General features: G+C 26.9%; 1 protein-coding gene across 1 annotated transcript; it reads left to right on the plus strand.

Annotated features, from left to right (window-relative positions):
• Positions 1-1716: 1716 nt before the first annotated feature.
• On the plus strand, positions 1717-27221 carry LOC119676551. Its single transcript, XM_038087795.1, has 5 exons — positions 1717-1780; positions 23875-24056; positions 26351-26508; positions 26601-26778; positions 26900-27221. Exons 1-5 carry the CDS (start codon positions 1745-1747, stop codon positions 27081-27083), a joined length of 738 nt encoding a protein of 245 aa, XP_037943723.1. The 5' UTR covers positions 1717-1744; the 3' UTR covers positions 27084-27221.

Raw genomic sequence — 27221 nt, forward strand, 5'->3', positions numbered from 1 at the left:
AGAGCTTTATTCTGAATTATGTTTTGGCTCAATAGCATTCTTCTTTAATTCTGATTTTTTATCCAAATGGATAGTAGCATTACGATTATAAATTGCTTACAGTAGTTGGAGTTAAATCCAGAATCTCCCAATGTCAGCAGGGTTTTCTCTAAGTTAAAAATATTTTAAAATGTCTAACTTTTGTTTCAAGGAAATTTGTTTTCATTTTTGACTCATTTTTATACTTTATAAAGCAGATACTTACCTTTCCATTTTACTACATAAATAAAAACTGACATCTTTTGACTAAATATTTAATACATATAAATCCTTTTTTAAAAAATGTGACCAATAAGAAATAAAATTTTAATCCCATCTGTACGCATGTGTTAAAAAAAACGACGCAAATCGAAACACTACCAACGCAATTGGAATCAACGCATGATTTGTTTGATACTTCGTACTGATAACACAAACATACTGTCATTTCAGACACAATAATTCCGTTTGATTCGATCAGTCTAAATCTCTTGAAGTTTTGAAAATGTATCGGAAACTTCTACTTTACCGGATATAGACTCACTACAAATATTTTTAAAAATATTTTCAAAATGTTTTGTTTATTTTGGAACTCACCTTCTATTCTGGTCTATTTGAATGTAATAAAAAGCTATTTTTTTAAATAAAAAAGACTTAGAGACTGAAATAAAAAAAACATATAGAAATCTATATGACATATATAACATATAGAAATCTATATGTTTTTTAAGGTTATATGTTTCTTGTTATATCTTATATAATATAATTTTATATATATAAAAATATAATTCAGAGAAAATAGTTGGATAATATACATAGTTTCTAGACCGTATATAAACAATTTTTATAAATAAATTAAAACCGATAAAATAATATCGTACTTTTATTGTTTTCGATTCACTTTGAATCCGAATGAATAGGTTTTTTAATGCACACGCAACTGATTTATAATTAAAAACTATAGCATGCATAAATTTTTTAACAATAAAAATTTTTTACGGTGTAAACGTTTTGAGGTTTTTGGCCCTCTTCTTCTACACGTTCGAAGAAGCAAGAAGACATTGTAAATAAGTTAAGACCATTGAATAAAATCTGAATTTCAAAAAACTGAATGTGCGGATGCAGTGAAAGAAGAAAGAAAAAATAACGCAACACATATCAGCGTTGGAAAATGACAAGAACCAACATTATAGCGCAAAGCCAAGTGCTTAAGAAATGGTAAAAGATACCTGGTCTGCCAGTCCAAGGTGAGCTGTTGACTTGTTCGGTTCGTTTTAAATTTGGTGCGCTCCTTTAGATCAGTTCAAAACGTTTATAAAATTCGTTGACTTTTTGATTGAAGCCCTTCTATTAAATTGAATTTATTTAAACTTCCGATTTTTTCTATGTTGTGTTCATGTTAAATCTACGCGGTTATTGAAATGTTGCATATAGAATTTAAACGCCAATATAGGAAATAATTAATTTTAATTTAATTAATTAACTTTACTGTCATAAAATTGATGTTAACATTACTGTAATAACAAACGGAAATCGTAAATGTTTATTGGTTAGGAAGTTGATTTGCGGATTATAATAAAATTTACTATAATTAAGATCCTTAACTACAAAATAAAAAGTGAAATTTACATTGATACTTAAAAAAAATTATTTAAAATTAGATACAATATTTTTATATATATATAACTTTGATATAAAAGAATTTTTAAAGAAAACAAATCACAAAATGGAATACCGGTGCTTTAGGAGAAGTTCAACAAAAGTAAGTGACCCCATTAAAATAAATACATAAGAAAATAATGTAAATGAAAAAGATTTATATATAGTATAATAAAGATTAAAATGAAAATAAATGTGATCACGTTTGGCAGCATCAATTTTGTGCCATGCTTAATAAAAATGATCTTCAGTGAATTGCAGTTTCTGCTCACTGCAACTATGCAGTTCCCCAGCATCAAAACCAGTATGAACTCATTTTGTGGCAAGTTCAAGCACAGGAATCATTTGTTGCATTCTACAGAGTTACTAGAATTTTATGCTTTTACATATTCAGTTGAATTTATTCGCATAATAAAAATAAAAAATACAAAATACAAAAATTAAAATTTTTCAGAGATATAAAATTTAAAGTGTCTAAAGCACAGTTCGTGACTTTCTGTGGTGTACGGAACGGAACGTTTTTAAAAGTGCAATAAATTTTCTTTGTTGATTTTATGAAAGTATGGCTTTGTTCGAAGGATGTTTATGGCAGCAACTTACATAAAGTTTGCAATTAAAATTTTATTTTACTTTTCCTTTTAGAAAGCAATAGAAATTGGTTTATAAAAACTAGGTCCTAATGTTTTTAGTACGTTTTGTTAGTAGGTCATTTTCTTTTCATTTCATTTATTGACATAATGGTGTCATTGATTGATTAATTTTTGTACACTTATATTTAATTGCTTCCGATTTTATTTTATTTAATTGAATTCTTAAATTTAAATTGATTAAAAATTACAATTAATATGTATGTATATACCTGTGATATTTGCATATTTTAAGTTCCTTTCTCTGATTAGTTATGCGCTCTTTATATTGTAGCTTTCCTTTTGACTTTTAATGCTTCTCACATAGTGTGTTAAATCGGCATAACTGCACCAAGAGATTAAACATTTCAAGATTGTACTATAGGATAAGATTAAAAAGATTTTTAATAGGATAAAAAATGATAACAGGAAGTGAAAATATAGTTTTTTTAACCCTATCACTATTTAATTCAAAGTGAATTAAAAATTTAACTTAAAATATTTTTTGATTTCTTAAAACCTTGTATGCATTAATCACTAACTTTCTATAATTATGAGTTAAAAATAAGAAAGTACTAGCTGCTTATTTGACTTATTGGCTTAATCTTTGCATAATAGCATTAATAGTAATAAAATAATAGAATTATAATAAGTTTTATTGAAAAAAGTTGACAAAATTAAAATGGTTAAACAGAAGTTAGTTAGATTAGTTAGTTAGATTAGTTGTTAATTAAAACATCATATTTTAAATTTCACAATAAGCCCATTTCGAAATAAAGATATTTTACTTATTCTGATTCTATGATTTTAATTTAAATTATATATAATTAATATAGTGAAACTTAAATAACTCGAAGAACCATTTTGTAAAGAAAAGGTTCGACTAATTTAGAACTTTAGAATTTTTTTGTAATTGTATGTAATGTGCTCTCTAATCCCTGTTGCACTCTATTTAGTTCGAGTTATAGAAAATTCGATTTATAGAAGTTCAAATTATGGAAGTTTAACTGCATATAAAAACATAAGTCTAATATGAAATTAGTATATTTTCAATATCTGGCTTAACTACATAATTTAGTAAACAAAGCTGAAGATTTTTTTATATACAGAAGAAGATTGTGCTAAAATTAGAAAAATAGAAATATATATATATATTTACAAATATTATTAAATATATCATAAAAAACACAATATATAAAAATAAAACAAAAAAAAAAAATTAATAATTATACAAAAGTTTTCTAAACCGTTGTCTACGGAAATCATATTCCGATATTTTTGTTTTGCAATATATATACATCGATTTTGGAAACATTTTTTGCAGTTTATATGTCAAAATACTTCAGGAAAAAAAAAGTTTGTATCTTTCGGAAACTACTCCTTCTTATAGAAGGACTTTAGCTTTTATCTCTCTTTAAATATATTGATATTGTTATTATATAATTTATTTCTTTGTACCATACATTGAATATATAATATATTTCGTTTTGCGGTTATTGTGTCTAGACATACCATACTAATTGCGAGAAAATCAAAAAAAGGGATCCAGTGGTCGGCCATTAGTATTAATTTTTATTTTGTATATTATTATTAGAAAAGGATACACTACTAATTATGAATTCAATTGTGTCATATGCTATTAACAATAAAACACCTAAGAATAGGGTTATTAAATAGTAGAAAATTAAAATAATAGAAAATTTAAGGAATTTATATTTCTGTCAAGAAACTATATTCATATATTTTCTAATCAGAAATTATCAAAAGATATTAGTTAGCACAGTAATTTTATATTTTAGAAATAAATAAACATGCACTTTGACATCATGTAATATAATATTAATAATAAATTATAAAAATGAATAAAAGGTATATATTTTCTATATATATATATATTATATTAGTATCTTATCAGAAATGATCAAAAAATATTAGTTTGAATAGTAATTTTATACTTTAGAAATATATAAATATATACGATGACATTATGTCATATAATATTAATATGGTATTATATTAATAAATTATAATAATTAATAAAAGGTATTCAAATTTTGACTACAATAACGATTTCCTAGGTGCATATTTTGAGCCGAATTGAGAAACGACTTTGAAACACTTTTAATCCTTTAGCCAAAAATAATTTTTAGTCCATATTTAAAAATAATAAACAAAGAACAAATAAACCTTATTGATTCTTGATTCTTCTTCTTCTTGAGTTAGTGCTATTACGCACTTTTACTCTATAATGGCTGGGGGGCTTCCTGAGAGTCCAGAAGTGGACTTGAGGATTGTTAGGGCGGGGTTAATTAGCGTATCAACTTTAGTGAATAATTTTAAAGCTCTGTCTCTGATATATTTTTTCACTGAATCAATCCTAAGATTGATTTACTTAACATATGTAAAAAAGGAGCTAAAAATCTGCATAAAATAATTAATAATTCCAGCTACAAGGATAGCGAATAAGGGGAAGGTTTAATTTACAATTAAATAATCATTGTGGAATAAGACGTTAGATGGTAGATACTAGCGATAGTCCATCTCGCAGGTGTTGTGGCTTACTTAAGAAATTAGAAACTCACCTAAACTTAAAAAATATATATTGCTTTTAGTTATTCAATTTATAAAAAAGTTAGATTTAATTTTAATTATGCTACTATATAGATAGATATATGGTACAACTTTTTGTCTACGAAATGTTATAGATACGCACGAATATTTTTAGCAACAACTAAGTAAATAGATATTTATATATATGTTAAAACTAGTTGATAGTTAATTATTAACTTGTTTGTGCTTAGTAGAACACATTGTATCCTTTTTACAAGAAACAGACATTTATGCTATAACATTTTGGTGGTAGATCAGCTTATGTAATTATATGAATACGTGTGTAAGGCAAGTTTAGTCCAATGAGCAAACATTTCTTCGTTCTGTTCTCTAAGAAGCGGTTGGCTGTGGAACAGTTTATTTTAATAGAAACAAACAATTACGAGTAAATAAAATTCGTAACAAATCGTATACTCGTATGTACAGAAGAATGACATGAATAAACTGAAGACCTACTTTTTTCCATTCTACACGGACCCACAGCGTCAGGCAGCAGTGATAGCAGTTTGTGGAAATCGGTCAGAAATAATTATTAAAGCGACTATTCAGGCGTACAGTATGTGTGTACGTGTATAACACTGAATATTACTTACGGACATATAAATACTACTACATATTGAACATTAACATATATGCCATGCGTTTTGCATGACGTTGAAGTCAGGTATTCGAAAGCTCAATCATTTCTCTGTGTTCTTTTCTTCACCGCTTTGGTTTAATATAAGACGGCAGCGACACATTTCACTGTAGATAAAATCGATGATTGAACATTAAATTAAAATGCAACAAGCATAACAGTAGCGGATTTGAAAAAAAAATACAATAAATGTAACAATAATAAAAGATAAAATATAATAAAACTTTTAATGCTGCTACATAATGTTAATGAAACTGTACATTTATTTTTTAAAGTATTAACAATTCTATAAACTATTTTAATCGTGATCACAATTTTTCACAATAATTTGGAACACTAAATAATTGAATTAATTAGAATTTAATAATTATTTTTACGTATGTTTTTTTATAATATTCAAAATTTTTTAATACAAAAAAATTAAATTAAATTTAAATTTAAATTTTCAATGTGTATAATTTATACATTATTTAATTGCTGCTTCCTTGTATAGTTTAGTAAAGTTTTTGTGTAGTTTATACATTATTTAATTGCTGCTTCCCTGTTATAATGACAGCATATTATATAGATACATATAAAGCATAAATCTTAAATTAATGTTATAATTTATTCAATTTATTATATATTTTTTATATTTCATTTTTATCAACAGAATTAATTAGTCTATAGTTTCTGAGATTTTAATAGTACATATTAACTAAATACTCAGTTTTAAAAATGCTGACCCGAGTTAAATAACCATTAAATATTTGATATTGATAGAGAGTGCCACTTAAAATTCAAACAAATATCATATTACTATTAAATCAACTTTTAAATGAACTTTGGTACATTGGTCTTTAAACTTAATTACTGTTAAGACAAAACATATGTTTATATGAAATACAATGGGAATTCAAACGATATAATATATCTGAAATGAGGTGCTAATATTTTTGTTTAAAATAATAGCAATATCTAAACTATTTATTGAATATATCTCCTGAATTCAAAGGCTATTAAAATGAATACTAGCTTTATCAAATAATCATACAAAGGAAGCTTATATCCTTGAAATTTAAAACGGCAGTTTCTAAAGGAAAGCATGTTTTTATACAGCATCCAATGCGTGTATTTATTCGGTTTACTGAAAATACAAACTTGAATTAGTTAGTATTTTCCGTATGTCATTAAGCTTGCTATTGAAAGTATTATTTTATAATATATTCAAACAATCACCCATGTATAATACATTTGAAGTTGGACAACAAAACTCACGTTAATTCACATCTGATATAAACCAAAGAAATGGATTAGTTTTAAAGTAAAGAAATAGTTAGTTTGGGTGCCAAAATTAGTTTTGTAAAATACGAATCATCTTTAGGAATTCTCTAATTGTTAAAGTGCATCAGTGTTTAGTAATATGTTCCAAATTTTTTAAGGTACAAAATTTATAGTTTAATGTAAGCCATAATATCAAGCATAAATATGCTAACAAGTTTTTGGATCGCTTTTGGAATTTCAACAAAGAGTAATGACTGGTTACGGAACAGAATATGCTCCTGTTAACTACCATTTTTTTCAGATGCGATTAGAATATTCGAAAAGCTCTAAAAACCAAAGGAAACATCCGCCCATCTGCTTTATTGGCACACTCCATTTCACAGTGCCAAATTCGAATGTTACTATATAAATTTTATTAAACTAAATGAAATCTACAAATTTGAACCAAAAACATCGTCTCTTCCGTTTTAATCTATATTTACATTTATAGAAATGCGAAAGTTAGAATTTATTTATAAAACAAATTATAAGCGTTTATTTATTATTGCATACCTAGATTGCATATTGCATAGATAATAAGCAGTGAAAGCAATAATCCATTTATTTCTGAAGTCTAAATGAAAAACTAATAAGATTGATAAAGGTTTAATAAGGAAATTGATGCGGGATTGTTGTAAGTATAAATTTGGCATCCTTAATATCAGGATTTATTTTGGAAATTTTATAATATTAATCAGACTAAATAAATAAAGTTAAATAATTATTCGTTATTATAATAAAAAAATTGTAATTGAAGAGGAGACTGTTAAATAGTGATTTTCTTCAAATAGTGTTCTTGAATAATTTTAATGTTTTATAGATGATATTATTATTTACACCAAAGTCTTATTAAATTTAAGCTTTTTTGTTACGATCATTATTACAAAATTATTATATAGAATTAAATTTAAACTACAACTATATTAAATATATTTCTATATACACAATTATCTAGTTATGTAAATATTTACTTTAGGATTATAGTAGCTTCTCGGTCTAAATTGTGAATTTATTTACCGACAATATCATAAGTCAACCAGAAAGCCTTAAAATCTAGTATTACAATACACTTACTTTTTGGAGCCTAGGTGATGCGTGTCTTCTGTTAAAAAGTCTACCATCAGGATCTGCTATTTTCCATCTATATCATTTTTTTCAATGATATAGACACATTTTTAAATCTATGGATTTCATGTTATATATTTATAAAAAAATAATTTATACCATATGTTATAATGTTAATTCGATACACAAAAAATTTTATTTGTTAGAACTTTGTGTTAACAATGGCTGTTTTTTATTCATATAATCCTCAGTTTATCATCAAAAAAAGACTCCTTAAGATTACTTTTGATCAGAAACTACATGATATTTACATTTTTATATAACATATGATATTATCATGATATCATGATATGATGATAACATCATGATATGCTTATATCCTACATAAAAAATGATTTCTTTTCAATCAAATAATCGGCTATTTTGCTTACTTAAACCACTGCTTATAAACAAATGGTAATGGTTTATGGGTTAAGCTTTTATGCACTGCGACCAGCTGGATCTATTGTGCACCTTATAGAAGGATAGAAGGAAATAGGAAATTTTAATATGAAATTGTTAATAACTTTTAAATAGAACAATACCTGAAATATTATTTTCTCAAAACTTATAAAATCGATCTGGTGTAATTATTATAGGCCGCAATTTAAATACGTTACTGGGTACAGCGCATGCGTACGCTCTTCTTAGAAGTAAATATGTAATTATATATAGGTATGCAACTGTATTTGTAAATATTTGAGTCGATGATTCAATATGGTAATCACAGAATACTAACGAACAAATAAATAAACAAATAAATAAACAAACAAGAAATATACTCGTAAAATAAAGTAGGCTAAACATATTCATATTTTCTTATGTAGAAATTCATTTGTGCATGGAGATAGACCTATCCTAAAATTTGGATATATATTTTATATGTATATGTATTTATAAAATCTTATGGAGAGACAAAAGAAGAAGAAATTATTCTGGGTCAAATAAATTTTTCTTGTTATTGTATTGTCATTGTTTAATCTCCTATATTATATAGGTACGTCTGTTACTTATACTCGTATTTCTTATTTGTTTTCTTTTTGAGATTTGTTTTACTTATATTTTTTTTCTTTTTTTTTTTTGAATTACATATAGTGTAAACTGTTGGTAATTATTAATTTAATGCCACTGCAATTATAATTCAACGTAACTTAAATTTTTTCTTTAGAAAAAAAAACCTTGAAAAACAAAGAAAATTTTAAAAATGTGAAGTATCTAAGATTTGGAATTATTTTATTTTTTGTACAAACTTATTTACTTACTTGTACATCAATAGAAACACTGTAAAAATTTCAATTAAATTACCACAAACTTAGCTGAAACTTATACTTTATATTTTGAAATTAAATTTATAAAGTGAAATTCCCGCTCGTAGTACACAAACTTTAAGCGTACCGTAATAATTCGTTAATGAGAATTCTCACGCCTACGGAGGCGTTTAGAAATGCTATAATTTATGTGTACTTCTTTTACTTTTTACTTTTGGTTTAAGAGTAAAAGTGATACTATGGATACAATGGATAAGCTGTCTAGGTTTTAGTCACTTTAACTGCGCGCCATAATCTTAACTTGAAAATTCAATTAAGAAATGAGAAACCTAAAATCGAACGTAGTTAACATTGAAGACAAAGTAAAATCGTAATTACATAGCGCAGCTAAAATGGCTCGTTTATTTAGAGAGAAAGGTCATTACTTTTAGCAAATACGAAATACGAAATACTTAAATACTTAAAAAACAATTCACATTCAGCAATTGCCAGAACAAGTGCGGTATGTGTATCTTCATTTCCATTTTAGCGTTTTTAGGATTTTTTATGGTCATGTTCGAAACTAAAGTCACACATTATAACGGGTTTTTATAGTTTTTTTTATTTTTTTGTTTATTGACTTTCAGTTTGTTAACATAGCGTTGGAGTTTATAACTAGAAAAATGGAACGTGCTTCACATATCTTAAGAGTAACCAGAAGCGATGAACTCCGAGGCATACTCGTACTTCATTGAAAGTTACTTGCCTTAGGTTATCTTCAAGACAAATGTTATGTGTGACATACACACGTGTGCACCTAGTGATGGTCATGGATAGTCTGCGATTTTTTAAGTTAGTTTTGAGTTTGCAACAAAGTAGCCCTTTTTACCTGGTTGAAGAAACAAAAAATTATATATGCCGAAATTGTCGTTGAAAAGTTTTCATTATATCTTTCATTTAAGTTTCTACTAAATAATTTTAAGTGATTAATGCTCATAACATGTGCATTCCTTTGTTACTTTTACTAAAACCTATAAAGCTTTTAAAGTATTTTTGTGACAAGGCAAAGAAGTTGTAATAAATCTAATAAGAGATAGAGATACTACTTTGTGAGGTGCCGCTATCTTGTGAAGTATTCCGCACATTTTCATAACTTCTTTGTTAATGCAAATGCAGATATATCTGACAGTAATTCTTAGACAACTTCCATAAAGTCACAATCCCACTTGCATTGCAAACAGTGACAACGCTTAAAAAACAATTTTTAATTTTTAATTAATTGTTGTTACAACCAATTTACAATGAGTTTTTTTGAATATTACCGGCTTAAGGTCGTTTATTTAACATATAAAATTGTACACTGAAAATGGCCTACGAAGTATCTCTACAAAGTCCGATGTAACTCTAATGTATTTTTTTATAAAAATTTAAATATAATTAAAATATTTATCACAAGTTAATGTGTAATTTTTTTTAAAACAAATTTTTATAATTATTTGTTTTAAAGTGATCAAATCATCTATAATAATAATCTATAATACATTATAGCCAAAATATCGGTTTGAATAAAAATTTTTAAAAAATAAGAACAATTTTTTAAAAAAGTGTACAAAATTATTATTAATTAATTATCATTAATTATTTATTAATTATTATAATTCAATTATTTTAAATAAATTTTTAAAAAATTAATGTAAATTGTGACATTCATTGAAGATACATTCCAAGTGGTACAATTTTTTTTATTCTTATTACGCTCAAGTTCATAAACTAGGTTGTAAATATCAAAAGAATAAAGCATTGTTGATTCGATTGGACACCGACTATTATTAATTTTGATCTGACAGGTGAATTATTTACGGTTTAAAGGAAGGCAGTTACATAAGTTTAGATTATGATTGTTAACTTTGGTATCATTTTAGGCTTAATAGAGGATTGTGTTGGCATATATAGTACTTCAAGAAATTTTAAACATCGAACCATAAACGAATCATAGATACTCTTCAAGAAGTTTTGTTGCTAAATAATATACGTAACCTTTTAGCATATTTAAAATACCGTGGCAATTTGCTGAAGATTACTAAAGTAGATGTAAAGAACTTTCTTCATTTTTTTCATAGCTGCGACATAAAAAGTCATTTTTGTATTCTTATCTTTAAATGATTGAAAATAATAATTTTTCTAAAAGCAAAATATAAATGTTAATTCAAGTTCTAATTGAATTTTTCTAGATAAATTTTCATATATTATAACACAAGTTAATATATTAGGTGATGATCAGTTTTTAAACAAATAGGAATTATATTATTTATTTATTGATCTGCTAAGTTTAAAAAGAAAAATATAAAAAAATATAAAAAGATATTTTAGAATATTTTGCAATAATAATGCTATATAAATAGTTAGTAGTCTAACGGTTACTTTAAGTAAGTTAATTAACACCTTTATCTTCAGTTTTCTAAAAAAAAACTTGAAAAATAATTAATAAATAAAAATCCAATAAAATGTTAGTTTCTTCATCCACACAAGTTAATTAAATACTAAATTAGGTAGATAATTCAGTTGACAATGCTAAGAATAATCACTGGAACAGCATTACATTCAAGAATCAAAAACTTCAAAGATCCAAATACACAGATATATTTACAAAAAATGTAGTTGATCTATTACACAGAAAATTTAATTTTTTCTTGATTTAAATCCGATACTCTGTTTAAGAAAAATACGCCGCACATAATGAAATACTATATATTCTAAGTAAATGCAGTCTTTTTAAAACTGTAAAACTATCATATTTAGTGTTTTTGCATGAGTTTCCATTAAACAAGTCTCTAAATATCAGAGAAAATTTCTAAACGAAACTATACAAAACAGATTTCTGTAAGAAACTGTCTAATGAAAACTCATCCTAAGAAACTAACTCAGGCCCAGACTTTTGTATCTCAATTATTTACGAAAGACGGTATTATTTATAAAGAAAATAAAGACATAAATCCAACTTCTTTTGTGTGATTGATTTGATTATTTCTTTTCCTACAGGAATGTCCGCTTAATATATCATCTAGGAGAGTTTTCACTATATAATAATAAGCATTGAAAATAATAAGAATTGTCAAGAACCATTAAATTGATTTAGTATAGCTTATGTAGTTGTCTAGCTGAAACTTTGTAATCTTTGCACATAAAGTTTTTTGAGTCTGTACGACTTGGCTTTTAAATCAAATTGGTTAATGTGTCATTTTGCGTCTGTACTAAATAATTGTCAAAAATTTAAATGTATCAATATTTAAGCATTCGATTTTATAAAAGATTAATAAGTTAATTTAAAAATGTATTATTATATATTGTGGGACTTTAGTGGCTCCACTGAAGTGAAGAATTAGCTGAAGTAGACCATAAAGCGACTTGGGTCCATTTGCATTCTTCGATTCCCGAATGTCGCTATAAAGTTTAAACTAAAGTGGCTTCTGTTTGCATAACTACATCTCTTATTATTGCAAGCAGCTCATTTAGCTTGAGGATGGGTGCCAAGTCATTACCAACCCAATGGTGTACCAAGACAGTCATCATTCTGCTTGCCTGAGCTGGATAATATATGCACCGTTGTTTCCTTTTCTTCTAGACATAGTCATAGACATGGTTTGAATATGCATTTAAAAAAATACTAAATATTTGATATGTAACAAAAATATTTGTTGGTAACTGTTTATGGTAACTTGGGCAAAGTTAAAACAAAAATTTTTTTGTTTTTAATTATTTTAATAATTAATAATAATTTCATTATTCTTTTTTAAAATATTATCGCAATAGCTTTATATACATTTAAAAATTATTATGAACAATATTACTTACTTTTTTAATATATAAAATGAAATGGAAATAATTTCATATCTATAAAAAAATCTTTTATTTTATATAAAACTGTTTTTATATAAAACTATTAATTTAAAACTTAAGCGATTAATGCGGTCATTGTACTCATGATTTCCTACAACGATAACAAAATATAAAGCCTAAATAAATATTTAAGAATACTAATAAAAAATCAATTAGCACTAATGTTATATCTGTTAATATACTATATTGTAAATAAAACTGTTCTGTGTACTTTATCTCTTCTTCTTCACAAACAAAGCGCTTAGATTTTTAGGCCGAACTCTATCCGAGTACAAAACCGAATAACATATAAGAAATAAAAAAAATGTCAAATCTTTTGTCAATTGTTCTTCTTTCACAAAAAATCACACTGATCACAAAAAATTCTTTTATGCCATTTTATGATTTATTAGAAAAATAATTTCATATTTTTTGCATTGAAAAAAAAAAAATGAATTACATAACAAAGACTAGACTATTTGAGCAATCTCACCATGGCTCTGTAATATGCCCAACAGTTCCCAACTTTTTTTCTGAAGTGACAATGGCTAATTAACACTTTCTTGCAAGTAGTAATGCTGATAAATACGAGCAAATGAACGTTCCTCAAAGAGTAGAATACACTAGTTACGGACTCAGTAGCTGAGTCACAAAAGAAAATAAATTCTCAATACCGTTATATTAAGGTTAACGACCCATATTTGTATGACCGATACATATAGCAGTAGTTACTAATATGGCATATGCAACAGAGTTGGTAAGTTAGAAAGCAATTGAAATGACGAGAAGTTGTTAAAGAGTAGCAAAAGTAGCAGCGGTAATATTAAAAATCATCACAATGAACAAATTAGATTAATAATCGAAATTAAATCCTAACAAAGTAGTCAGTCAGTTTGTCATTTATAAGCAGTCAATTAGTCACATTTATAAACTCATAGTAAAAAAGCTTAGGTGAAAATATGAGCAAACATATGTACCGAACGACAAATAGCTGTTATGTACAGTTGACAATGTTATTAAATCTGGTAAAGCCAACGTTAAGGTGTTAAAAATACTGCAAAATATTTTAGAATATAATAAAAATGTTTAAATAAAATATATTTAAATAAAGTGATAGTTATGTTATGTTAAGCCTTTTCCGAGTTAGTGCATCTGGGCACTTTTACTCTATGATTGATAGGGGAATTCTGCAGACTACCGCCCATTGCACTGACTAATTTGGGTATTCCTAATAATCTTCATGATTATTCAATGATTGATCTAAGATCTGCGTACCGCCCTGTGCGGTCAGTGATTGTTCTGAGATTAGATAATGCTAAGTAGGGCAGCCTGTCGGTTTTTGGATATAGCTTCAGAGTTCTGTCCCTTATGCATTTTTTGACCGGATGTATTCTAAGGTCTCTTAGCATGTCATTCGTGTGGATGTACCATGGTACTTTGAAGAGCCTTCGGAGAGCCTGACTTTGAGCAACTTGTAGCTTTTGGATAGTAGAGTCAACAGCTTTGCTATACGCGATACACCCATAAAGTAATAAAGTGATAGTAATACGTATAAATTTTAGTTAAATGCAAATGAAGTTTTTGTTGACGAACCGCAAATACAAACTTAATAATTTACAAACTTAATTTTAATTTTGCTTAAAAAAAAGAAAATTACACCACTGTCTACAATATATATCTATGTATATAACTCATTGCTAACTATGCTTAAAAATGCCTATAACGCTTGTTATAACTGCAGTTGAAGTTTGGATAGTGCATAAAGACCCACATCAATCACAGTCTTATCCATAATATTTACATCTATCTCCACTTTTTGTTTTTTTTTTGTTTTTATTTTGTTTTTATTTTGCCTTGGCATTAACATTAAAAATTGCATGCATTCCACTATGCATAATTTTTCGTTGAAGGAGTGGCATTTCGTGCCACAATTTCAAAAAAGTTCAAACCGGTGAGCAACATACCAAGACACACTTTTTACCAAATGTCTGCGATTTATGTTATAACTTTAAAATTGTTTTCATTTTAACAAACACTCGTAAAAAATGCAAAATATTCTGGCAGATAGTAATACCTAATGACTATTTTTGTTTTAATTAAATATTTCATCTTTCCTAATTGCAAGGGAAGATCAAGCCATTTATTTTTCATAATTGCTTTAAACTAGGACAAATTTAATTTCATGCAATATATAAAAGAACCCTTTAAATTTAATCAATAACTTATTAGAAATCACAGAATTGAATATATAATCATTATCAATCTCAACTCATACAATTCAGATTCTACAATATTTCCAAAATAAACGCAATTAATGACCGTGATTTCGTGATTTTGTTTTTTTATAATTCTCAAGACCACTTTCACTGTATACAGTCATCGATTCCTCCCACTATTAAGCTATGTTACTTTTTTTAAAGGAATAGCTAAAGTGTGCTGCTATTGAAAAAGGTATCAATTTTGCTACCACGCTTTGCACTGACAATCCAATCTGGTAATCCAATCGTTAGACACATGCTCAACTTTTACGTTTACGTTTAAACATACTATATTTGTCCTTTAAAGATGGAAAAAGAATAATTTATGCGTAACTAATATTTTTCGATCAAATAATGATATATTGCATAAGTCTTACGAGTATCCCCATATACTCTGAGTTCGCCCAATGCTATTGAGTGATTGTTCAATTAATATTAGAGAGTTTACTAAGGCTCCTTTGAGTCTTTCATTACTTGCTGAAGACGAATTTCTCAACTTCTAATATTTTTGGTTCAAACATGGCTACTGTTTATTTGGTAGGGCAAGTATGTGTTGCTGAGAGAGTATCTTAAAAGTGAGCTTATAATAACTAGAGCATACTACACAATATCACTGAATAAATTAGATATTTAGATTACCACAAGATGTTCTCATTTGCAAAAAATATGTTTTTCCTTCAGAGGCACAATCTACAGACTCAAATTTCAGTAGTCATTATGTCGAAAATGTATGAATTACATTTATGAATTCGATTGGATTGCCCATACCGCTTTAGAGTCTGTCTCCAGACAGCATTTTTCGTCCGCGAAATTGAAAGAAAAGCAAAAATATAAAAGCGTTTATTTTTTAATAACATTTCATTGAAATATACAAGTATTTACAAGTACGATTAATTTGTAAGAAGAATAACTTCTTATTTAATATCCGTAGTTAATAATGTTTAAGATGTCTTGATAGAATTTCATTAAGCTTGTAGTTTTTATTGGTTTAATAAATTGTGATAGAAAAAGTTATGTGACTTACGGCGAAAATGCTGTGAGTGAAACCGGGAACTAGGAGTGCTGTGCTAAATACCATTTCAGAAATTTCAATGTCAAAGATCCATCCCAATCTAGTCGGCCAGTCACTAAAAAAGTCGATGAAGTTTTGCAATTAGTGGAGCAAGACCGACACTCAACCTTTCAGGATATAGCGAAGGCACTAAACAATGATATTATGACTCTTTGAAATCATTTAGGATCAGACTACACAAACACGCTTCATATTTGGGTACCACAAAAACTAACGCAAATCCATTTAATTCACCAAATCACAATCAGAGCAATACTTCTAGAGTACTATTTACACATTGAAGCAAATGACAATGTATTATTCAATGTGTTATTAATTAAAATAAGGGGTGTCTAAAAACTACATGTACAAAACGAGAGTGATATAGCAGCAGCTCTGGACATGTCATTAGGCATAGCTATCAATATTTGTGTCAATTTTCAACTTTCAAGAAGTTGTGTGCATAATGAGTGCGGTATTCGCTAACAATGGAACAAAAACATATTCGAATCTGAAACGATTTCTTCTAAATGAAGAGCTGGTATAGACGAATATATTACAGACCTTCTGCAATATTTTTACAGAGTCACTAAATTTAAATTGTACAATCGTTAGAGTAAATGTATTGCGTTTTAGCAAGATTTTACTGAAAAGTAAATTTAATTTTACAACTAAAATAAATTTTTGTTTTTTTTTTGTCATTTCCGGGTACTTATTGAGCTCTGGGAACCTAGTAACTTTGATGTGTAATTAAATTTATTACTAACTTTTTTTTTATTCTAATCTGATAATTAAGTAATGAAGTTTAACGGTTTCATATTAAATTCACATTAAATTTATATTAATAAGTATACTTTTATCAAAAAAATCTACTTTCACTTCATAGTTCAAAACTGTTAATTTAATATAAAAATAAAACTCATAACATAAAGTTTTTCATTCAGTCAATTATGAGATAATTTGGTGAAAATTAAATTATATAAGAAAATAATATAATTTAAGACTTTTTATAATCTAATAAAAGTTTTTTATGACCATAGGGTAAATAATTAAAAATTGAATTAATAATAAAAGAAATATGGTTATAAAATATTCAATATAACAGTGTAAATGCAATATCTCTAGTGTAAATAAATAATTTTATGAAAATATTTTTAACATATTTAGCTTAATAAGTAATTAAAATTAATTTTTTAAAAATAAAAAAAATTAAATAAATAACAAGAGAAATAATAGTTAAAATATTAATAATAATTAAATAAGTTTAGGTTAAAATGAACAATTAAGAAAGTTGATTAGACTTTTACGTCACTTTGTTAGAGTTCGAGTGGAAAATTTATAAAAATAATTAAATTAAATTTTTTTTAATTCACATTTACTTGCAAGTAAAGTAAACTATATTTTAATTATTTTTATTTTTAGAAACTTGAATTTGGTGATTCCCACTATTCCTAGAACTATAACATACCTGTTACTTGACTTGACTTGACTTGCTTGCACGTTATGTATATTAACTTTCTTTCATCTCACCGTGCGATTATTCGAGCCAAGGTAGTGACATCTGAACTAGTGCTGTTATGTAAAATTATAGTTATGACATGCATAAAAATGTTTTTATATGTACAGGTTCTCTTTGTCAGAATCATGCTGAATGTTATGTAAAAGTAATTATCTTACAATAATAAAAGTTACGTATAAAAACAACGGAATTTTGAAATTGTCAGCCTGAAAAATGGCATGCATGATACGTGGCCCGCTATGACGAGAGCGGAATTTTCGTGTTTGGCTTATACTAAAAATGTTAGCTTTAGAAAAATATTCCTTAAAATATAACTACAGAAATTAAAGCCAATTTAAAATTAATTATAGCATTAAGCTTATTACAGATATAGTCAAAAAAATGATCTTCAAGATGAGGAGTGTGAAAGATAATTTGTATTCAAATTGCTGCTTTAGAGTTAAATTATTTACTCATAATCTTATTTTTTTAATTGTTGTTTAATTTTTATTTTTTCTCATTAAATTTGATATTTAAAGCAAATTGCCATTTTTTTATATTATAAATTGCAATGCACTCTATTAAAAAAAAATTTTTTTTTTCGTAGTATCAAAAGCCAAAAAAAAAGAAACAAATTTTTTTTTTAAATCAAATAATCTCAGTGTTTTAGCATTTAATTTACTAGTTTTAATTTTATATTAAAAGCATTACGGTGAAGGACCTAGCTGTCAAGTTTCTTATTCTTAGTTAACTTTAAAATTAATTTTAATGTTAACTTCCAAAAAAATAAAGACAATTTGCCTAAAAATGTATTAGTGCATTTTCTTTGATCTGAAAGGGTTGTTTGATTTAAGATAAGAGGCTTTGAAAGAAGGAAATTACGAAATTAAGTTATTGAATTCCAAAATTTAGTTGATGTAAAAATAAATAATTTAATAATATAAAAGTTCTGTTATACACGGAATCCTAGGCTTGGCATAAAGTCCTTTTTAAGCAGAGGTTTAAAATTTTTTGTAACATTTTGTAGAAAGAAGAAGTAATTGAATTATCTTAACTTACTATACTTTAAAATAAATAGTACTTTAAGAATTTTGTGTCAATTAAAATTAATTTTAATTTACAAACATTTTACCATCTCAGGAAGTTTGGTGTATTCCAATTCACTGAATGTTGCCTCAGTCAAGCATCAGATGAATATTGAGATGATTGACATCAATAATATAAATTGAAAGAATATAGTTTTTTACTATAAAGTGTTGCGTTTCTAAATACATTCCCTTCTGCTGTATGAGTTTAATCAGGATCAAAGTCAGCAGAAAAATATTAAACCCTTCAATATTTTAAAATCTTTAACAAAAGACATACTGGCTTTATTCTAAAGCCTAAATTTCTTCTGTTTAGTTAGTATTATTAGTTAGCAAAAGAGAGCTATTATCTTCGCAGTGCTCCGCTCCATTTTGATCCCAGTTCTTCATTTACTTTTTATTCTGTTCTGATTAAAAACATTTAATATTAAAAAATATTATAAAATAGTTTGATTAATTTTTTTTAAAAATTGGGAAGTGTGTTTTTAAAATTTTCAAATTTGCTTAAACTAATCTAAATATATTTAAACCAACATTAGTCATTTTTTGATTTATAATTATTATTACTTTTAATTAAATTTGTTTAGTTTTTATTTTTTTGGTTTTTTATTTTTTTTTTATTTGCTTATGTTTATTTTTATGACCACACAACTACAAGTTGAAGTTAGTCAAATATAATGTTTTTAAATTTTACTTCTAAAAATATAATATCTTTCATCTTGAAGTGCTCGCGATATACAACAAAATACTAAAGAACCATAAAATGTTAAGTTCAAAAACGTTCAAGAAAACAATAAAAAATTGAAAATTAAAACTGGAAAAAAATTGGAAACGAAGTCGAAAAAATTAATGAAGTCGAAATCTACCAAACGGTGAGAGTGAATTCACATGCTAACTTCACCTGGCCGGTCTGGGTTCAGTGTTGTCTATATACAAGCATTCGTATGTGCAACACGAATATCGACTAAAGCGCACATGCGGTGTCTTCATTAATTTCCGACTATGTGAAAAGAATTAAATAATAGAATTTCGCTTTCATTTTTCCCACCGAAATTTGAAATTATAAACAATTCCAACAATTAATAAGCTTTTCCTTCAATACGGCAGCAACGATTGTCTGGGTTTGTATTGTGTGATTTTGTGATTTTGTGTAGGCAAAATCGCCGCCGTTTGTTGTTAGTACAAAAAGAAAGTTTGTCGCTTAAGTCTTTTGTTAGCGGCTATATTTGGGGAATTGAATTTAAGTTTTAGTTGCTTGCTCATCAATAAAAAATTTAGTATATTTTGATTTTTATTTTTATGTTTTTTTTTTAATTTAGTTAATTAGAGACCATCAAATGATAACTATGTTATATAAATTGAACATTTTGCGAAATTTTTTTTTTTAATTTTATAATTATTAAAAAATTTTTAACAGTTATTTTGTTGTTTTTGCTTTTCCTTTCATATTTAAGAAAGAAATTTTCATTTGAAGAAAATTAGTTGTGATTAATTTTACGTGCTTAATATTTAAAATACTACATAAACCAGTTTAGTCAATCACATTCTGTTAATAGTTCAAAATTCAAATAAAATTATTTATATAGAAATAAAAGCTAATAAAAGTTAATGCCAAAAATTTACAGAGAAAGTGACTAGAGTGGCAATAAAAAAAAAATAAAAATACTCACAATCCATATTAGAAGTTTCATGTTTTTTCGCCATAGTTTTTTGTTTTATGGCTTTTGTTATTATTTTTCACTTTACCAGATCCATATTTGGATAAGTAAGATTTGCATTTTTACTTTCACAACAATTATTTTAATTTTTATGAGGTCAAATACATTACTATTATAACTAAAAATGCATTAAATAGGTCAAGTAATTAATACAAAAAAAAATAGTTTCTTTGCTTATTTGAGTTTAATTAATAAATTCTCAAAAAATGCTAAAGTTATGAATGGTAATGATAATTGGGTGCCGGTAGCTCAAGTATAACATATTCATTCAGAAGTTCCTCTTTTACTGTACAGTAACTAATACAGTACAATACAGCACGAATTGGGTTTAAAAACTTTTTTATTTCATGTTAAGATATAATAAAAGGTAAATGATGCATTACTTTTATGTATTTTTGTTAAAACGCCTCGGGTTAATTTTTTTTCATTTTTCTGCAGGGGATACTTGTAGTATTTGCAAAGTAATAAAACTACCCAAGGCTTTTTTATTTAAATTGTTATTCTCAAGAATATATGTGCCCTTGTTAAGTGTACTCAATCCCTGACTGCAGCTTTATTTAACCTACATTTAAAAATGTAGGTAAAGTTTACAAATTTGTAAAATGTAAAAAATGTACTTCACAATATAAACATAGAAATAATAAAAATGCTATTGGTATTCACTCAATAGATACTTAATACCTTTAGAGATCATTAAAGATTGTGTTAAATATTATAGCAAAAAATTTTTTTAAAGTTATATCTTGAATCAAACATCGGACTTATTTAAAGACTTTTATTCTATAAAACTATCAAAATACAAATACATAAAAAAATAAGATATAGAACTAATAAACAATTTATAGATATCATTACTTATTTATGGGCCTTGACGCTTAAAACCAACTATAATAATTAAAAAAAATGCAAAAGCTTTTGGACTAACTTCCACAGAGTATGAGTGATTTAAAGGGATCTAAAGCAAGTATGCACAAATGTTTTCCAACAACTATAGTTACTATAGTTACCAATAATTTTTATTAGTTAAGATTATTTATATAGCTGTGGTTTATACTTAACTTCTTAAAATAATACAGCAAGTGCAAATGTTAATTATAAGTAAACAATATGATTGATAAAGCTCTAAATTTAAATAATACAATTTAAGTGCACGTTGGCTTTGTATAATAAAACGCAAGACATCGATCCAAATTGTACAGGCTTCAATTTCTGTTACTTCAAAAATTAGAAACAGATAATGGATGTTTCTAAAGACTACTAGCTGCATGCAATATTGGCCAAACCTGGGAGTTTCTTTATATCTTGATCATCATTATCATCTTCGTTATACAGTCCATAAAGGATCTAAGCCTGTTTTATGACATTCCTCAAATCTTCTCTATTATTCTTCTTATTCTATTCTTCTTCTTCTCTATGGCTTTTATATTCTAGTTGATGACATTGATATCTCTCAGATCTTGTTAAAAATTGGCACTCCATCTTTTTCTCGGGCTTCCTTTCTTCTGATTTTTCTAACTTAGCTCTCGAAGATTCTGGCTGTTGCTCTTTCTTCTGGTATTCGCACAACGTTTGCTACCCACTTTGCCTTTCTTTTCTATGTGCTTGATTATTATGTCACCTTCCATCAGTTTGATCGAGTTCATCATTATATCTTATGCGATATTTTCCGTTTTCTTGCACTGATCCAAATACTTTTCTCAAAATTCTTCTTTCAAATACCATCAGTTTGTTTGCCACGGCATCAATTAATATAATTGTTTTATATAACAAAATTTTTTTTTATATCTTGATATCAACATGTATTTCGATTAGTATAGTGTCTTTTTTGTGAATCTTTGTTAGTCTATATATTAAAAAGTTAAGCATGAGATTAATTATAACGAATGATACTTAATCATCTTGCCCTACAAGTTCTTGTTAAGCTGCCAAATTACATACTCTGTATCGAAATAGTTGAAACAAATTTCTCGGGAATTATTATTAGTAAGCCTACTATTTTCTTTGGTATACCATATATGTAAGTGGAGTGCTTTCTAAACGATTGTTATTTCATGTTAACAATGGCTTGTTCGAAATCTATTAATGACCAATGTAGGTTTGGTATGTGGGGAAGACATTTTCCGGTGACATATGCAATCAAAAAAATACTGATCAATAAGCTCTGCTTCTTACTTTTGGAGATCTGCATTATTACAGTACTAAACCAACTAATGTTACATCGTTTACTAATTCTATGAGGATGTCGGTTACGATTTTCTACATTATATATAAAAATTATATTCCCTTGTAGTTTGAGCACTCGGTGCTATCGTTTGTCTTGACTATAGAATGCTTTAGAATCTTATTCTGCGCGTTGGGCTCATTTTGTTTTATCGAGATAGTAATGAGAACTTAATGCAGATTAATACAAATTCTACTTTAGTACATAATAATTAAAATTGCTTTACATAACTGCTTTAATTTTTTCCCAAATTTAAGAATTTTTCTTTAGTGAATACAAACTAACAGTGATGAATACAAACACTTGTGATTTATTAATCGAACAATTCAAATATAATTTAGAACTATTTTTTAAGCTAATTCCAAAAATCTTCGAGTGCATGCACATTTCTAAAGCACGATATGACGACATATCATGTCAAACCTAATAAAATTATAGAAGTAAATAAAATAAAATATTATGTTGTGAAGAAGTCATTTTGTTGTTTCTTTGACACTCAAAAGTAAACTTATAACCTTCTCGTGTCTGTATCTTCAACTGAGTATCTGTATATGAGTATCTTAACAGTTTGCAATTCTTTTAGTTATGTTCTTCGTGCTTCATGACAAAACAAAGTGGAGTTTATTTTAAGAAATCTATATGATATGTTCACGTTAATGATGTTAACAGTGTCTTCTTTATCATGTACCGTTATAAGTAGAGGTTCAGGTGTGCGTGTGTAAAATAATAAATACCAGACACCAAAAACGTTGTTAAAAAACTGCTCCCGCCAATAAAAATAAAAATAAAAACAAAAAATTAAAATTAAAATCAATTTTCACAGTAAATATTTTTGTAATCTCATATATCAGGTTATATACATCTCTATTGTTATTAAAGTTAAAAATTTAAAATATTTTTATTTAAATTTTAGCGGTTGAATTAAAGAAATAGAAATTGATTTAAAATTTATATTTTTTTTCAGTTAATAGCCGCAGTTCTCATTATAACCTTAAATGCAGAAATGTTGACAGCAGCGCTGTGGTCAAATTATGGCACCGAACATCAAAAGAAATGCAGCGGAGGCACAGGTTTGAAATATTTATCCGGCGATGCACTTACAGATTCACCAGACTGCTTAGGACCTAATAATTCACCCTATCCAAGGTTAGTAAAATTAACAAAATAATCTATTATTACAATGAGTTAAATGATTAAACAGAATCTATGAGAATTGTTTATCTTCTTTATTTGATTTGTAAACAGATGAGAATAGTAAGATATATATTTAATATATATATATTTATAGATATATAGATATATATTTATATATTTAATGATTTTCGATTTTTCAATTACATGGCCTTATCATGGAAACGGTATAAAAACAGAGCAAGAATAATTTTTTTAATTAAAAATTATTACGTTCCTAGATTAGGTTCTATACATAAGAAAGAACAAATCATGCCACAAATAATGCCTCTACGAACAGTATAGTATTGAAATTTAACAATTAAAAATAAAAATATAATTAATTAATTAATTCAATTATTCTACTGGTTTATGTTTATGATTTCGTTCTAATATAAACACAGCAAGTAAAATTGTTAATAAAAACTACGTCAAGTACGGTTTTGAATCAGTTGGTTAAGGTGCGATGATTCTCAGCTTCACATTTTGCAGGACCCGAGTTCGAATCCTGGTACTTGCAGTCTCAAAAATAATTATTTACGAATAATTAAATATTATTTCCAAGACCACTGATGATGGGTATTTGGCAATACTCGAAACAGCTCTATGGTCAGCCAAAAATTCAATTAATTAAAATAATATAAAAAATAAAATTTTTGTTGTTGTATTTCACTACTGTTCGAAAAACATCTTTATTAAAAATTATTGTAAATTATTTTTGTCAATTTATTTGACATAGAAACAAAAACAAAATTACTCTGAAATAAAGTTCTTCTTAAAGTCTATTTTAGCACTCAGAGTAGATTCATAAAAATCAAGTATAATTGCGTATAAATATTTTTCTCTTACACTACTTACACGCATTCACATTCGCCCCAGAAAGGATTCATAAGTGTTTTCGTTAACACCGAGTGGCGGTGTTTATGAGTATCGTGTAAAAACAGTATAAATAATTATAAGTGCTGTTAGCTGTATATATAAATGAGACGGAATCGAATATACGAAAAAGAGAGTTACAATGCGTATAAGTAAAATACAGCCGAGTGAGTGCAGTTCTCTGTTATGAACCATACCTTGATCACCGATCCATTTGAGGGTGTGTGATTTCCTATATGCTCGCTATTGCTATATCCATGTATAATAGCCAAAATATGGTTCTATCATGAGTTATAACACCTCTATTTTTTTACAATAGATAGAGAATTAATAACTGAGTGACCTCTAATTTTTGTTTATATCTTTACATATAATAAAACATTTTTACAGAAAAACTGATTACTGACAAAAATGCAATACTAAGTAGTTAATGACAAAAATATTTGTCACAATTCATGATAATTTTGTCTCTAGTTGAATTTTTATTTCAGTTGATAATTGTTATTATTATTATTACCATAATTTTTATTATACTTTTATCCATTTTTACATCAGTTGGTTAAGAACTAATAGAATTGGTACCTTTTTTATTAGAGACAAATTTCTTGATTAAGTTTTATATGGTGTTTTATTTAAGTAAACTTAAGTGAAAAATAAGTAAATAGGCAAAGTACTAGGAATGATTGATTTATTAAATGAGAAAATGGGACCATAAGTCCATTGTGCCCTGCAACACAATAAGACTCTAAAATAATAAGAATCCGTTTGTAGTGCCGTTCACGTTTTTCACTTATAAAAGTCGGGCCTACTATAGAGCTCTATAGTTGAAAATTAGATGCTTTATTTTTAGTCATTTTATATTTACAGTAGTTCTAGTGTCTACATTCCTCCGAGTAAGAGATGATTAGTTGATTTAAAAAAAGTGAGGATATAAATGAAGAGCAATACGTTGGTCTACCGAAATAAGTGATGAGTGTAGATATAATCAACACTTTGTATTAACTCATCCAAGATGCAAATCTTAATTGAAAGTCATAGAATTAGAATTGACCTAAGATTTGGGTTATTGAAAAGTCTATGCAGTGTTTTTTACACAAGTCAATCAAAAATTGATCTCATCGATTGACTTTTGGAACCGATAGTTTAGCTGAATTTGGTGCCGTGTGACTTTTAACCATCCAGGGCGTTTTTACGTATACTTCGTATATAAAAAGTTTAGTTTTATTCGTTCAACTATCATTGAAACTTAAAAGTTGTTTTTTTATATTGGATTTTTACACTGGATATATAAATATAGTCTCTATATATTCTGAATTTATATATAATTGATTATTTATAATCTGTCAACAAATTTATATGTAAGTATTTATGTGTGTGTCTTATTATAATTACAGTGCGGCAGTAGCGCGAACGTTTTCAAACTGGAATGGAAGCTCAAGAAGGGGTCGTCAAAGTAAAATAACAACAACACTTGATCCAGCTATAACAACAAGCGCTCTACTTAGGGCGTATGATGAAGTAAACAATGATGCTGTTGGCAGTAATCGTTATGGTGAGTTTATAAAAAATTTGATATATATGTGCATATACATAGTATGCATAGAAAATATATTTATACATTTCAATATAACTTATTCTATTTAGGACGCTCGATTAAGAACTCTCAAACTAACCAGTGCAATGGAACACCTGCACGTCTTTGTAAGACACGCTACAATACAACGGCGCCAATGTATGGTGTTAGCTTAACTTCTGGGCAACCTGTTACGATTGTGCAAAAGTTTCCAGATCTACTCCAACAAGTTGTATTCGAAGTGTGCGAGTAAGTTTTTTAAGCATAGAAAATGATAATACCTACACACTTTATTTGAAAATATTCAATATACAATACAAGAATATCTCCAAAATGATATTTTTCTTACTTTGTTTTTGGTTTTATATAGATCATCAGAGTGTGATGTAGTTCGAGGAGAATGTACCCAAACATATGTACCCTATTTATTCTTGGTCATACCGCTTGGACCTGTTACATTAACTGGTCAGGACTACGTCCTTGTTGAGAGTGGTTGTGTTTGTAAGCCTAAATACTCTACGGGTGCAGCTCAGGAACCAAATATGATACCATAGGCATTTTAACGAACCAACCAAATGTACTGATATGGAGTAAGGGATTATTGATGTGTGCTTGAAAGAGCCTAAAATTATACGTACATATAAATATTTATAGAATTGGTAACTTCTGTACAATATTGTTTAATTACTTAA

This window comes from Teleopsis dalmanni, chromosome 1 (genome assembly GCF_002237135.1).
Source record: "Teleopsis dalmanni isolate 2A chromosome 1, ASM223713v2, whole genome shotgun sequence".
Taxonomy (NCBI): domain Eukaryota; kingdom Metazoa; phylum Arthropoda; class Insecta; order Diptera; family Diopsidae; genus Teleopsis; species Teleopsis dalmanni.

Coding starts and splice junctions, on each gene's coding strand:
- LOC119676551 (XM_038087795.1), top strand. CDS start 1,745: ATGGAATACCGGTGCTTTAGGAGAAGTTCAACAAAA. Junction 1,781..23,874: donor TTAGGAGAAGTTCAACAAAA/GTAAGTGACCCC, acceptor ATTTTTTTTCAG/TTAATAGCCGCAGTTCTCAT. Junction 26,509..26,600: donor TGTTGGCAGTAATCGTTATG/GTGAGTTTATAA, acceptor TATTCTATTTAG/GACGCTCGATTAAGAACTCT.